The sequence below is a fragment of the Ruditapes philippinarum genome, unplaced genomic scaffold, assembly GCF_026571515.1.
Source record: "Ruditapes philippinarum isolate M1 unplaced genomic scaffold, ASM2657151v2 ctg1513_1_1_1_1, whole genome shotgun sequence".
NCBI lineage: Eukaryota > Metazoa > Mollusca > Bivalvia > Venerida > Veneridae > Ruditapes > Ruditapes philippinarum.
In genome coordinates, this window is record NW_026852983.1 from 175,997 (window position 1) to 192,711 (window position 16,715).

The window sequence follows — 16,715 nt, forward strand, 5'->3', positions numbered from 1 at the left end:
TACATAAAAAAACAACGAACAAATCTGCAAAAAAAATAATTAAAAGGTTAATCGTTTCCATTCACTCATTTTTTCATTTTGCGCTCCCATTTCTTCCTCGCCGAACACCCAATATTTCTACCTTTTATTCCTGTTTTTTTCTGATTATGATTATTTCAATAGTTATTGGTTGTTCCAAGTCATTCTTTCATTGCCCTTGACTTGGTTTTTTTTTATAGTGCTGTCATTTTGCCGGAGTTATGTTTGGAGCTACATTTTGTGAAGCCTTGCCTTGTTAGTCTTTGGTCTCATTTTTGTTACATTCGTCGAAACACACATGTCCGAGATAATAATAATCTGTATGCGTGATCGTATGAAAACGGCATTTATGACAGATTCTTAATTGAATGAATATGTTATCAAAACTTTCAAAAGATAGTTGCGTCAACTTCAAAGAAATTTGTTATTAGACCAAGGTAATGGCATATAAAGATAAGAGTTAAAATTGATAAAATTGATTTTGCAATACATTATTAAACAGAAAAGATCGCGTTAATCTTAATACCGTCATAAATTGGAAATATATATAAAAAACCCACCTACTTGTATGGTAATATTAGTCATCAATAATTTCACGCATTTATAATACTGAATGTGCAAATATTAAAATCGTTTTTACATGGTCAGAAATATTAATTGTAACATGATGACAGTCTTACAACTATATTCTGAGAACAATAGTGGCGAAATAAATGTTTGTGATAAAACTTTGCATAACACAAAGACTTTTTTCTCTTCATGCACATGTACATTATATGGAATTCATTTTTTTTGTATTCTAATCTGTTATAGCATTGAGGTTGTTACGTAATATTCACGTTTGTAAAGTAATATAGAGACGTTCTACATAACAGCTCTCACGAGAATATAGAAACAACAAAGATGTACAACAGGTGTTAAATTGGAAGGAAAAATATATAAATTATTTGTTGGTTTGTAGTTTAACAGCTTGAATTACTTAACAATGTGTAATAATGCATTTTAGAAAACATACCATACATAAATCGTGACAAATTGCTTATCACGGACTTTGCTATTTGACGATATCTCATTATGTGTATTTCGTATTGCTTAACACCACCTGCTATAAAGATTTCGATACATCAAATCAACTACCTACGAAAGAGCAGATAAAAACGGCATGATACAGGCTAGTAGATGATGTTACACGTGTTTATCAACAATTTATGAACTGTTGTATTTTAACTGAATCAGATAATAACCAGTGCAGACTTCATCAATGGTGCAATATATGAACCAGATAAGATGGGGAACACTTGACTTACATGACAATGTTGAAGATATTCTATAAAAATAAAAACTTTCTGACTAGGCTAATAACAGACTTAGAATTTAGTACATTTGAACTTTATTTCTATGTTACTTTGATAATGTTTATGGTTATTTTATGGTCTTACCTAGCAATGTCAATGATAATTTTTTACTTTTAATTAGATATATAATTGATACTACCTTGATGCTAAAGTTTGTTTAAAGATCCTGTAACTCATTTTTTATGGTTTTATCTCAAATAAAGATTTATCAATATTGTAAGGTCCAAAAGCTTTATTTGTAAGGATATAACCGAATTTACATTTCTTGTTAATAAAGGGAGGTAATTATAAATTTATTATCTATAAAGTCTAAGTTAAACTTTACAATAAGAAATGAATGAATAATTTTTAATCATTTCATATAATGTAAAATATTTGCAATACTTCGTTGTTTGCAAATTCTTTAAGAAGAATAATTATATACATTTATAAAATTTCACTTAAGTGTGGTAACAATCTTAATTACAACATACAGGATCTTTAAGTTTGGCTTATGCATTCTTTATCTTAATTCGATTGTATAGGAAGCTTAAAGCTTACGGACACACACTCGAATACCTTCATAAAACCAACTAGTACTGAGCAATGAGTGTAGAAGGTCTTGCTCAAGAACACAACGGTTCAACCCTGCCACGCCACGAGGAAGCGATAGTTATATTTGTAGTCCGGTGCGTTGACCACTCGGCCATGCCGCCACTTTGAATGGTTTGTATAAACCAAATATCTTTTCCCTTAATTGTCGTGTCCTGAACGATGAGAAGAAACAAATGGCGCTTTTATTGTTTGATGGATGATCAAAAGCACTATATTTATTGCACACAAGAAAGAGCAGGAAAAGGCAAGCTGAATATGCTCAGTGAAATGGAGGATATCTATTAAGCAGAGGTGGGACTCTTTTTAAAATTAACAATCCATCAACTATTTTAATAAATTAATATAGGACAATTGCATCAGATTTTACAATGGGAAAGAAGGTTAACTCATGTAGTTCAGTTTTTGACCAAAATGAGATAATACAGAGTCTAATATATTTAAAAACTGATGACCTAAGTGGTGATAAATATATTTTATGCGGTGATTTCAACTTCAAATCCGGAAATTGATAACCATGAAAGAATTACTAATAAAAAAATCTAGGAATAACGTACGGAGACATAAAACTGAAAATCCGCTGATATATGAAAGCAGAAACGTTCGAAAAGAGAAATTTATCAAGTTCAAGTAAAATCGTTTTTATTTCATTAGATATAAAACTTTCAGATGTTTATCATGGAAAAGCAATAGCACCGTCTATATCCAGTAACGCAGGATTGTGCAAATAACGCAGAAATTGTGCAAAAGTAACACAGAATTGTGCAATTTGGTGGCTAAAATGAACACCTCGATATGTAAATTAACCAGTATTTTAGTTGTACACCAAACTGGAAGAAATGAATTAGCGCATACGGTTGCTAAGACATTATATTTTAAAACTCTTCAAAAATATTTCTATGAAATTGTTTATTTTTTAAGATCATTCGTGAAAATGACGACCTGACTAGCGTATTGATGGTTTCGTTGATATCTTTAAATACAATAGCGTGCATATTACTTTATGATTTTTTATATTCGGTGTACCTATACATTTGCCAATCTACTCGTGTCATATTACACTTAATTTAGCAGATAAAACGTAATTGAGACCATTTTTACGAGGTAACGCCGTATTCATAAAAGAAGCACTGAAGCAACGGCGGTTATCTCATAAGAAGTAACTAATTCTTCTTTTACCAGCTTCCTTTTATTGTTTTACGACATTTGTAGCTTGACAAATGTCTTAGGTATACGGAATATGAAAAAATAATGTTTTAAAGTTGTTAATTGTACGTATTTATTTAACGAAACACAAAAGTTACCTGCAAAAAGGTAATCAGGTTGTCTTTCTCACGAATGATCTAAAGAAGTAAACATATTACTGAAAAAAATTGTAATGCTGATTAAAGTATAATATCGTAGCAGCCGTATGCGCTTATTCATTTTTTAAATTTTATTCAGAATAAAATATTTTGGTTCATTTACTTGCTGTGTTATTCGTTTTGGCAATGGCGTCGCACAGATTCGGCGTAAAGTTTATGTTATTTGCAGATTCCTGCGTTACTGGATATGCACGGTGAATAGGAAAACATAAGCATTTGCTTCTAAATGATTTTAAAAATATCGCGTTAACAAATAGGACAATTAAAGATATAAAACAATAATATTGTCTATCTGTTTAAAATTAAGATAACATAGGTGAAATACATATTTAAATGAACGAGCAATGATTTTTGCAAAACACTTTTAAAGGAATCACGAGGACAGACAATTACTTGACATGCAAGGTGAAGTGACATTTTGTCCAATCATAAGTGTAAAAGTAAATAAAATAAACTTTACATGTTCCTTTTAACCACGTGACTCTACTAACAAATTTAATCGTTTTACGAAGGAAGAAGAACATTTCAATAGCCAAATGTTCGATATATAATATGGTTTTCCAGCAGACCTCGGGATTCGTCAAGGAAACCCTTTTTCGCCTTATAATTTTATCCTCTGCCCTTGATGTTCAATATTCATAGAACAAGTGGTGCACTTAAAATGGAAACATCTGCAGAAGATAATAATAGAAAAAACAATCAAAATTGGATCAAAATAGGGTTTTCTTTTTTTTAGTTGGACTCAAGCTTAAGTTAAGAAGAAAATGTTGCAACTATTTTTTAGTTCTTCTTTTTATAGTAAAAATGATTATTCTGGAAATAAGGAACGAGGGAATGATTTGAAATTCTGCACACAGGTTATTCGTTCAGACCTACATCATTTTGTTCACAAGAATCTTAAATTTAGTCCTTTTATGTCAAAAGTCGCCGTTCATTTCCTTTAAAATAAGCTCCGATGACACATGTGCCAAATGGAAAGGGTATAACAATATAGCACTGATTCTAAAAAGTCAAAACTTCGAATTCTCTATGGACAATGTAAATTGAAACTAATTAGTATTCACTTTCATGTAGATCTCACAAAATATACTTTAACCTTATTTTACAATCAAAAGGTTAATTGTGTAAAACAGTTAACGACATGCACTGGCTTATCCTTACTTGATTGAAAGTGACTTATTCACTTGTGGAAAAAACAAAAACATACACAATGCCTGGAAGGGGTAGTGTCACTGAAACATTTTACCTCCAGTGTATAAACAATATGCCCACAGAACCGTTCATAAATGCTTTTTCGGAATGGAATCTGAGGCTGGAAAAGTGTGAAGAGGTCCATGGTGAATATTTTGACGGACTCTTCTAATCATTTTTCACAGGTTTTACTTATTTATAAAACACGATGTCGTTGCCACTAATTAAAATATCTTTATCAAAGTTGAATTACAAGAAATGTATGGTTTAAACATGATAGATAGATATAATTTATTGACGTATACATATTTGTACATAGTCATAATACAAAAAACGTAATACATAAATCATAAATCATAAGTCATGGTGCGATAATATTGAAAACAAACATTGTTAAACAAAAGTATATATAGAGAATGTTCTTAAATCCATATTTTAACCATACAAAGTTGGCATTGCTCTAATTGATACGTTGCAAAAATGACTTTCATATATTTAATATGTAGTGCATCAACTATTCAAAATACATGGTAAATACCATACTGCCTCTTTTAATGAGCACAATTACCATGCACATATTGGTAAAAATAGTTTTTAAATGGTAATATTAATTAGGTCATATCGACGCTTAGTAGCAAAGATGATGTATTTAGCAAGTCCAATTAATTCGGATTTATTTTTTGACTTCAAAAGCTGCAAAAATTTAACATACTCGGCCTTCTGTAAAAATATGGCTTAATGAACTCCCTACGTAATGCAGTATAACAATTGCAAATGATAATAAAATGAAATTCATTCTCAATTTCTTGAAGATTACATAATTCACATTTTCTTTCTGAACGTAGATGTCTATTAGGGCCATACCTCTCTGCCTCTATCTTTAATTTATGAGTAGATAACCTAATACGAGATAAATTTTGTCTGTAGGATTTAATGAATACATTATCAAGATAAAATGCAGGTTCAAATTTGTCAATCAAATGTACATACAGATTAGACAAAAGTGGACTAGATTGAATGTCTGCATTTACCTTTTGTATAAAACAATCAACTAATCTACGATTGAATATTTCAACAAACTCTGTTGGACTGTATTGCAATGGGTTGAGCCATACAACTGTGAATCCATATTCATTTAAAATAGAATGAACCTTAACTGTCCAGGAGATATAACCATTTTCATGAAGACTTATTTATGAATAAAAAGCAGACTTAAAGAAATTATTATTTGAATGAAAAATATGTAACCAGAATCTTATTATTTGAACATATCTTTGAACATAAAGAGAATATCGGCCTAACTCCAAATAAACTGCTGCAGTACATGTACTGTGTTTTACGCCTAACAATGACTTGCAGAATTTAAAGTGAATCGTTTCTATATCCTTAGATTTTGTAAAACCCCATATTGCACAAGAATAATGTAATGTTGAGGCAACAAATGCATCAAAGAGTTGGAGTGAAACGGAAGGGGTCACATCATATTTGTTAATATTGAGAAGTAAAACATTTTGGGCTTTCATAGCTTTTCCTATAGCATACTGATTATGAAGTTGAAAAGACCCCGTATAATTAAAGATTACGCCCAAATAGTTGAAGTTATCAACAATTCTAATAAAGTATTATCGTATGACCATTCATTTTTCATTTTCTCTGATGCTTCCCCTCTTCCTAAAAACCATTGGTTTAGTTTTATCTGTGTTGACCTCTAGGCCCCATTTATCACAATAAAGCTTTAAATTATTTAGATTCGATTGCAATTCTTCAATTGACTTTCCAAATATGACCATATCGTCGGCAAACAGTAAAATAATCATACATATATCATAAAAAGTGAAACCCCTATCGTTATTACCTTAAGTATTGTTCTAGATCTTCCAGAAATAAAGCAAACAAAATCGGTGAATTATTTTGGCTCTGCCTTAGACCAATCGATATACATGTATCAAAAAAGCCTGACAAAGTATCACAGTGCTTAACACAGGAAGACACCAAAGAGTACATATCTCTAAAAATCCTGATCAATTTACCATCTAGTCCAAGATTAAAAAGTTTATACAAAAGAGCAACGATAGATTGAATCGAAAGCTTTTTTAATGTCTATAAACAAAAATAAAGACGTGAATTTTGGGATAGTATTCGTTCCACTTAAGAGTGCAAAACAAAAATTGCATCAACGGTGCTTACACCTGAACGAAAACCGAATTGTGCGTCAGACTGTATATTGTTATCATGCGCCCAATTTTCAACCCGCTTTGTTAATACCTTTGTAAATAATAATTTACCAAAATTGCTAATTAATGTTATACCTCTATAATTATTCGGTACCCTCTTATTTCCCTTTTTATATAATGGTACGATATAACCATAAGACCATACTTTTGGGAAATGACCGGAATCAAATATAGTGTTAAAACAGTCCGTGATATGACCGATTAGTATGTCGGACGTCTCAATTAAAAACTTATTTAATAAATTATCGGCAGGACATGGTGCCTTATTTCGCTTAAGATCTTTAATTGCCGTTAGTATTTCATTAGGCGCGTTCAGGCATTCAAACGATGGGTTATTTATATTCAAGTCTGTTTTAGAGATAAAACTTTTTACACATTCTATACGTGTAGATTTTATATCATTGAACAAACTAGCAAAGTACTCACGAAATTCTTCAGGTTTTACATCGTTTGAACACTTGCCAAGTTTTGACTTAAAATGATTCCAAAATTGCTTTAGTTTAGATTTACGACTTTTTAGTCTTAAACACTCTTTTTCTTGCGCATTTAAAGTTTATAAGAACGTTTACGCTCAAAAGATCATTGCCTGTTATCTTTTGATTTGTTTCCATTTAATGAATTAAGTGCTAAAATATACAGTTTTTTTTTATTCTACATATTCGCGATCAAACCACTCTTTATTACATGATGTAGAATGCATATTGCATGACATCTGCGAATGTTTAAAGTACGGTTCGGCCACTTCTTCAATCAACGAGGAAAACCCTCAACTAAATTATCAATAGAAAGGCTCTCCGATGTACTGTTACTAAGTAGAAGTGCATTAAACTCGGGAAGCTTTGAAATGATATCACGTCTAAAGTTTATCTTGTGATCATCTGACCATTTATAAAATGTGTACTCCGAGGTATTTTCATAATCATTTATATTTTGATCAGATAATTAATATTAATTTCAAAGAAGAGTGGTGCATGGTCACAGTATTCGTTAAACGGTAACAGTTGAAATGTATTAATCCGCTTAAAATCTTTATCATTCAAAACCAAATAGTCAATGGTACTACATGATCGTTGGTTAAAAAATGTGAACGAACTGGTATCACCAATTCTACCGTTAGCTATTCGCAATGATTGTAGACTTACAAAAATCAAGCATACGAAAACCCCGAGCATTGCATACATTACATATATTACACTTTATTGGAATAATAAATAGTGAATTCCTTACAACTCTCATTATCAATTGCAATTAAACCTACTTACTAAATAAGAATAATCAAGGCACTCGAACCGAACCATATATAAAATCTTTATACTAAATAGGAAATGCATTTGTTAAAGTAGAAAGCAGAATTTTAAAGACAATGGTGTGGATAATTTGCCTTTTGCATAAATCATGACAAATTCGCGAATTTCCCTTAATTTGATATATAATTAAAATTTGCTTTGCCTTTAAAACATAAATATGCATATCGTCAGTAACGGGTAAAAATGATGAATTATTAATTAATTATTCGATACGCTGTTGATATAAACTAACAGAGGAGTTTGGCCTGCCTCATACGTAAAATCACGTGATTTGTCTTTACCTGTAGTGCTCGTTTAAAATTTTATTTTTTAATGTTGCACTCTGCTGAAACCGGTGCTAAGGGGCAGGAAAAGTAGCCTGCGCTTACCTATACCGTCCTCGAACAGGTTCAGTAAAACCAAGCCCTTTACATTTTCATTTTTGTTTAAAAGTTGTTTTTTTTCCATTTTATTAGGGCAATATGTCAAATGAACAAGAAACAAGAAAATGTGTATTATTTTTATTTGTTTTTATTTTTATATTTAAGTTGAGCAATTTTATTTAATCGCAAAAAACAACAAATTCATTGTATGTACAAAAATATATATTAGCAGTTTCGTTTAAACTTTTCAAAATTTAATCTATCAATACCGTCACCTTTTTATAGGAAATGTAAAAATCTGAAAAAGTGATACACTGAAAGAAAGTAGAGCATTTGCATTCAGACTAAGAATTCAACTGATACTTATCAGCGTCTATAAAAACTTTACATGAAGTACATATTTCTATAGTCAAAGAAGACGCGTCTTCATATGCAGAATAAATAATAAATAAATAAATTACTTATCCTTACACCAGTGAATAAAGTTTTGATAAGCATTTTAACATAAGACCATATCTTGCATATCACTTTTAATGCACGTTTAACAAAACCAAACCAGCCAAAAAAATTCATATCAATATAATGTAATTATTAACCTTTAAATGTTGTTTGTGCAATTTTTGTTATAAGCTGCCAATCTTATTAACCTTATATAATAATTCTTTATCACTTTTTATGCAGTTTTAAATACAATGTTCAACTTAATTGATAAAAATTTCACTAGTTATTTCTTTAACTATCTCAATATCATATTAAAATCAATAATATTAAATATTAAATATTTAAATTACTATTTCTCAATCAATTAGGGAACTAACACCATCTAGCTTTATATCAATTGAACACAGTCAATTTGTCTGTAACGTATTTCACTCAATATCGCACATAATACCTACGAAATACTCGACCTTGAACATTATCTTTTGCTACCTTAATTGCCACAAACAATACAGAAAATCAAGGTCAAGGACAACAACATTTAAAAAAATCTAAAAAATTTAACATATCTAGCTCTGAACCAATGAACAAAATAGCTAACAATTTCATTTGCGTCTTCAATATATTTGTCGTGTATTCATGAAATAAAGCAATCAAGATTTTCTCGTGGTATCGACATTTCGATTTTCACATTACCTATAATTATTGTATTCGTAATAACAAGAAAAGCTTCTTCTATATTAGTCATTATATTGAAATGAGTCATCTTTGTTTTGTAAAATTAATTTTGTTAGAGAAAATTGTAACATGTCCAGCTTAATGTTGTCTATTTTTGACAGTCAATTAGATCAAAGCAGGTATAATTCAGGTGACAATCTTAAGTAATCTAAGAACACGAATAAAGTTAATAGCACCATGCACCTGCTTATACCACTTACCAAGCTTATATACAAATGTACAAGTAAAATCTATAATGGTATATACACATGAAAGGATGGAATCATGTTTTACATTAAAACGCGCTTCTATATAAGCCGCACCAAACAATTGACTTAACTATGACGTCATACTGCTGTGTTTAATCCTTTCTAAGAAGAAAACAAAATGGTAATGTAAAATATATAAGGTCAAATTTATAAGTACGGCGTAACTGCAAAATGTCTGAAAGTTATTGAACTTAACATGTCAATTTTTATTCACATCTTTTTTCAATGCTTTTATAAAAGCTGACAAAAATTTAACAATGTCATATTCTCTTAAATATAATTCCATCATTTATTTTATTATTTATATTCAGATTTAGATAAATATGAAGATGCGATGAAGATTGTGTTTGATTAAAAACTTTCAAATTATCAAAGAAGTTACGCTAGGATGAATAAAATAATCGACACAAATGTAATTTATGTTACTGTTTGAATGATAAACTAGTTTAATGAAAAGAATTGCATACGGTGCAGAAAATGTAGTTTTCGTAACCCATTAGTCTGTTTGTCCAAAAGTTTAGAAATGTGCCTGTTATCCAACTTAACATCTGCATCAACGAGCGTTCAACAAATCAATTAGTAGACTCAGTTAACGTTTATTGTGGAATGTGAATATAATTATCATGATATATGTTTTTATCATATTTCATACAAATTTTCGCAACTCGATATTTTTTGCTTCTTTCCAAAAACGCCCCTGAATGCTGTCTTGAGCGCCCCGGTTAAACCTTTCTGCTGGCGCTGCTTTTTTGGACCAATCATATTGTCTCTTACATATTCACCATACTGTTTCAGTCTTATCTGACTTAGAAGTCCCGCCAAAAGTTCATCAATATTGTGATTCAGTGCAGCAGACGTTTCAATGTATTTGCAGTTGTAGGAATATGCCAAACTTCTTCCCTCTGAAAGCAAAAATGAGAGCATATGTAAACGTTATGTTAATCAACAAAACTTCCAAGCAACCGCACAATAAATAAATAGAACGCGGACAGTTAAAAAAGAAACGAATAACAACAAATAATGACGAATGTTTGTAAACAATATAACAATTCGTCTAGTTATAGGGAAGTACCATTTTAAATCTAAAGCAACTAGATCCTGTGATACCTTTACACTATGAGCTGTACATTATTATTTAATTACTGTGTCGAATTATTTTTCAGTATTGTACAAATAATTTTGTAGAAAAATGTTAATTTGGATACATATATATATATATATATTTACGTAACCTACCTTCGTAATTTACTTGGCGCTTTCTGGCTAGATCTACTTTGTTTGCAACAATCATTACTGTTTTACTGCTACCACCTTCTTCCTTCAAACGCTTTAACACCTGGCTTGCTGCACGGAAGGAACTCCTGTCAGCGCAGGAATATACAATCATGTAGGCATCAATGTCGTAATCTGCAGGCTCTTCAAGGATTTTCTGTAAAGAGAAAATGTCACATCTGTGCAATATCTGTGTGGAATTAAATTACACGATAACATGAACTGTAACATTATCTTTATTTCTTGTATATATAGAATCTAAGCAATTCTAAGATGAAACTACATTGACGTAACCATGGCGATGTAATAAAGACACTTTCCTGTCAGAAACCTTGCTGCAATTGAAACGATCTTTAGACGTTATTTGATATGATCTTAAGGCCTGTCAATTAAATGTCTTTCAACATGAATACAGTGTCATTATTCCAGCAAGAAGATTATCAATAAATGTCGGGCCACTAACAAGCTTTTGAAAGTATATGTTTCAATTTTTACCAAATCAATTCGTTCAATCAAAGTACACCATCATGTTGTTAGATCTTAAGTTAATAAAACAGGCTGTCAAATATGTTTGTTTTATTATTTTAAAATGAAACCGTTTCTGAAATTCTTTCCCTAAATGAAGGATATTATTTTTAAGGCGCAATGAAGGATATTATATTTAAGGCGCACTTTATCGATGATTTTATTCTCCGTAAAAATCATTTACGTCACATTTCAAAGCAGTTACTTGTTATTGAAAGTTCTATTCTGAAACTTAGCCACTTATTTCCCACACAAGCTTTCTCCTTAAAGTTCAATAACGAAGTTAATTACGACAGTCTCTTTGCCAATTAAGCTTCCTCAAAAATGGCTAATACAGCGCTCCTTATATTCAGCTGATACGTTTAATAAACCAATAGCATCAAGTAAAAAAAATGCATTAAGCTGCCGTTTAATGACTTAACGCCCTATTAAATGTGATAATATGAGATTGACGTCACTTGTTCCCACAAAGTAATAAAATCCGCTATTAGACTTACGATTTAAAGATGTGTAACTTTACAAGCTACATGATGGCAATGCATGTTTACTATAAAAACCTTGGTCAATTTTAACTTCGATTTAATAGTGAAGTACACAGCTTTTTATTTAAAAAAATGTCTAGTTTATCAGCTTTGATAAACGTAGGGAGGTATGTTATCAGCCCTACTAGTGAGGGATTAATCATTAAGGATTCTGATTTCGTGCTTCTTGTGTTTTTCTTTTCATCCTAGAAATGACCATTATTTCCCGTTGGAAAATAAAACAACAACAAATAACAACAAAAGTAAGATACATGACGTCATCATCATGTTTTTGTCTTGCTTTTTCGTGTTATTTACACAGTTTATTCACAAACCACGTATCATGCTGTTAAAATCAAGAAAGTTTTCTCATTATAACAAATGTACCACATGTAAATATTTCACATATTTGCAAAAATGTCTGGGAATTTTCGTAGAATGACGACAAATTCATGATTTAAAAAAAACACACAAAAACAAACAAACACAAAAACCGTAACATATTATCCGCATGGATCGTTAATATTTGATCTTTGATGGGTATATTTATATCTTAGAAACAAAATTAAATGGTTTCTGTTAAAACTTTCCGGAGCAATGCATCATTAAAGCTTAGTGTTTGTCGGTCTTCCCTCTTTATTTAAAGAAACATTTCTATTTTAGTATGAATATTCCGTCGTAAGAAAACTTAGTAATTATTTTGCAAGCAGTCGTGTTGTTAGCAAGTTTGCTTAACGTCTGAAGATTGTAGCGAGGATATGTGGGAGTTAATGATGCCACAATAACCGTGCGTCATCATAGTTTCTTTTGATGAAACTCATTGATAAAGCCCTATAAAATTCTGACATGCCGGCCATTACAACAAGCTCAATAAAATAATATTATTGTTACTAGATTATTTTATTACAGATTTGTTTCGATATGTCTTAATTATATAATTAATTTCCTTATTTATTTTATTTAAATTAAAAATCATATTTTCTGTTCAGCGAAATCTTATTATTCAATTATATTTCACGAATGCAATATAAATCATTATGTTTATCATAACAGTACTTATATCACTTTATTTTATACATTTTGTACCACGGTTCAGAGCACAGATAATTTCCGATTAATTAAACCAGAACCAGGTAACATATGGTATGAATTTAATAACCTATAAATAGACAAACTCTATTATATATACAACCACGCATATTGTATAAAGAATAAAACACTTTTCCTTTGATGTTATACAAAAATAAATTAAGAAATAAACCCATGCTTTCTTAGTACGAGTATTTGTGGTTTACATTGCTTTGTGACAATTTCTCCGTGTAGATCGTACTTATAAACTAACCAAATTTGTACATACGTTGATGGAGTAATCATTAATTTAACCATAACATGTACGGAATAAAACGTTATAAATGCAGTTCATATGCGTTTTGTAATTTTGAGGAAACGAAAATGATATAGAATCGTTTTTAAAAAATATTTGTAATGCAAGTAAATATTCTTATCTAAAATGACGTGGTGTCACAGGTCTTTTCTTTACAAGAGTGAATAAAAATGAATACAAAATTAGAAAAAATATTATTCCAGAGATCTACAATGTTTTAAAAATAACTCAAGCTTAATTTCGCCTTTTTTGGAAGTCATTGAAGTCCCTTGTATTGAAATGATGAAGACATGGTTAATTATATGAACAAAAAGCGTGAATCGCTCGAATCACTGGCACGAAATGAAAGTAATTACGCTATTATGATTGTTAGATGCAACGCACAGGCGCATGGAAGACAAGACAAAAGGCAATGGAAACATCTGGTCGCTATTTCCATGCAAATACTTTCAGTACGTTTGTATTTTAGGTGTGTGTTTTATATTCATAGCGAAAAAAGATCTTAACTAATAAAATGTGTTGCCTTGATTTTTTACATTATAACAATATTCTTTTCGAGACATATTCAGCGGTTCTTGTGATTCTTTAATATATTTATATTCAGGATCAGCTTTTGTTGTAAGAATTAAAACTTCTCAATCATAAATAAAACATATAATACTCTTACATTACACACGTGACTACAGTTTCTCTGAGAAATACCATATAAGGTAGTTATCTCTATAATCAGTTTTATTTCCCTGAGATGCCAAAGAGCTGAATATTTCTTTTTAGTTTTGAGATTTTATTTTTTTATATGATTAAATTAAGATATTTGATCTGTTCAGGCACAACTAATATCTTGATCTAATCAAGTTTTTTTTTTTTAATTTTTTATTTCATGTGTAAATTTATTTTTTTGCGTTTGTTTTATTTGTACTGACAAATAAATGTGTTTTTTATCAAGCTTTTAAGGTGAAGTTAAAACTTATGTCGCCCTCCGTACATTCTTCCTTGTACGAACGGGTACATGAGTAGAACCAACGACTGTCCATAAGGTAACTGGACAATATTCTGTAATGAATTATTCAATCGTGCCTGAGGGTATACGAACCGACATTTATTGTTAATAACTTGTTCTGGTTCATTTGTATAAGTGTTAGGATTTACTTATCAAGGTAATTGATTCTAACAAAAACCTACCATATTGTTTTCTTCTACAAGTTCCATAACAGACTCTTCTTTATTTAGTATCACTGAAACGCTTGTTCTTTGTTCGGCAGAGTCTGAAAATGAATATAGATATTAAAAATATATTAATTTGTTATATTGTTAATGTTTTTATGAATCCGAAAAGTGTTATCAAAAATTGAGGAATGCCGCCGTAAACATTAGCAGGACCGTAATTGCGTGTATGCTCTTGATTAATTACATTCCAAGTTAAATGAATACAATCGAAAATTAATTCTAGTTTTAACAGTGTGAGATAATTTTATTCTAAGGAAGTCATCCATTATTCAGATTAAATGTTATTTGCAAATTACAAAATGGAAGAGGAAAATGAACTGTTTCACGGTAAATCAAAGCAGATCAAACAAGATCGATTAAACAATGTTATATGAATACCAGTTAATTGACTTGTAGGGCGGTATAATGAACATGATAGTGAAAGATTAATTACAACAAGTACTTGGGGAATTACTTATTTTATCACAAATCGGAAATTAATGAAAAGGGGTCAATATCTTGTTGTACGGAACAAATAATTGTCGCTTTTATAACGATGTACAAAAGTGGCAAATATTAAAATCATGAAAATTTGTGAAAGAAATGACTCTTAATACGCTGAAAAGGTATTGATACAAAAAGGAGTATGTAGCTCCAAGATTTGAATACATTGAAATATTTATCGTCTTTAAAATACGTATATTTATTTACTAGCAAACAGCAATGCATTAACATGATGACATTTAAAATATTAAAAATTTATAATAATATAAATATATCATATAATTATTGAAGTAATAAATACCTGTATGGACATCTGATGCACCAAGAAATTCCGACGTCGTGAACTGATTTATAATAGCACTTTTGCCGACGCCGCTTGCACCAAAAACAAGAACCTGATATTCCGACGGGCACTCATCTAAAATAGAGTCCTGAGAGCTATTAAAAGCAAATGTATGTCCAAGTTTTTTATATTCCCTTTCAGTAATACAACTAGTGCGGCGTACCGGCGTGCAGTATGTCGAGGCGAAAGTACTGTTCCTTCTGTTAGACGGCAGTTCCGCGAAAACACTTTCCCGCCGACCGCCAAAGTTGCTACCACAAGCACTTGAAATAGAGATGGAACTATTTCTTCTGTAGCTTGTACTCGAGTACCCACTGTCTCGGCGACTGTCTTTTCTTAAATCACCCATTTTAACAAGTCCTTTCATCGTTGTACTAAATTGCCGAATTCGGACGGACTCGTCTTGGCAGTCTGTTTCTTCGTCCGGATAGCTATTTTGTTCTTTAATTAATCCTTGCAACGGCTCATTTGGAAAAGCCTTTGGAGGGATGTGTATTGCAAGACTTGGTAAACTCTTACTTCTGTTCCGTTGTGGTCTTTTCTCGCCCATTTTTCGAATTGAGCGCGTGTACGAAAGTCCACGTTTTTCTAAGACAATTTTCGGTCTTGCCGCTTTGTCTTCCATCGCGTATTTCTCAGAAATTCTGCAAAGTTCAGCTAATTCCATTCCAGTCCTCAACTCTGGAATTTATCTATTAAATAAATAGGATTAATAAACTACAACTTATTCTATACTGTAAAAGCAGACGACATGTGACAAGTGCTGATCAAATAATAATCTCAGTAACAGTCTATGCTCTATATATACTCCGCGCATTGATCGCATTACTGTTCACGGAATTTTCTTCTATATTTAGAAACACTAGCAGCGCCACCGTTCATTCAGATTGTTTTATACGCTGCTAGCAACAGGTGATGACAGCGACACTCTAGGTCCAAACAATCGATCACTATTACGGGGAAACATTCGCCGAGGAGGTTTTCCGATTCTCTTTTATATGCGTAATGTTTCAGTAGAAAACTTTGTATTGCGCAAGGGTCAAATAAAAAATAATTTTGTCATGATAAATCGTGTTGAATCACTCATTACAAATTCATTTGCCAGATTGTAAAA

General features: G+C 31.0%; 1 protein-coding gene across 1 annotated transcript; it reads right to left on the bottom strand.

Annotated features, from left to right (window-relative positions):
• Window positions 1-8,556: 8,556 nt before the first annotated feature.
• Window positions 8,557-16,399, bottom strand: LOC132730163 (GTP-binding protein REM 2-like). The gene is made up of 4 exons (XM_060716019.1): window positions 15,560-16,399; window positions 14,731-14,813; window positions 11,083-11,275; window positions 8,557-10,748 (listed from the first exon to the last, which is right to left on the bottom strand). The coding sequence occupies exons 1-4, from the start codon at window positions 16,266-16,268 to the stop codon at window positions 10,486-10,488; spliced, it is 1,248 nt and encodes a 415-aa protein (XP_060572002.1). The 5' UTR covers window positions 16,269-16,399; the 3' UTR covers window positions 8,557-10,485.
• Window positions 16,400-16,715: the final 316 nt, after the last annotated feature.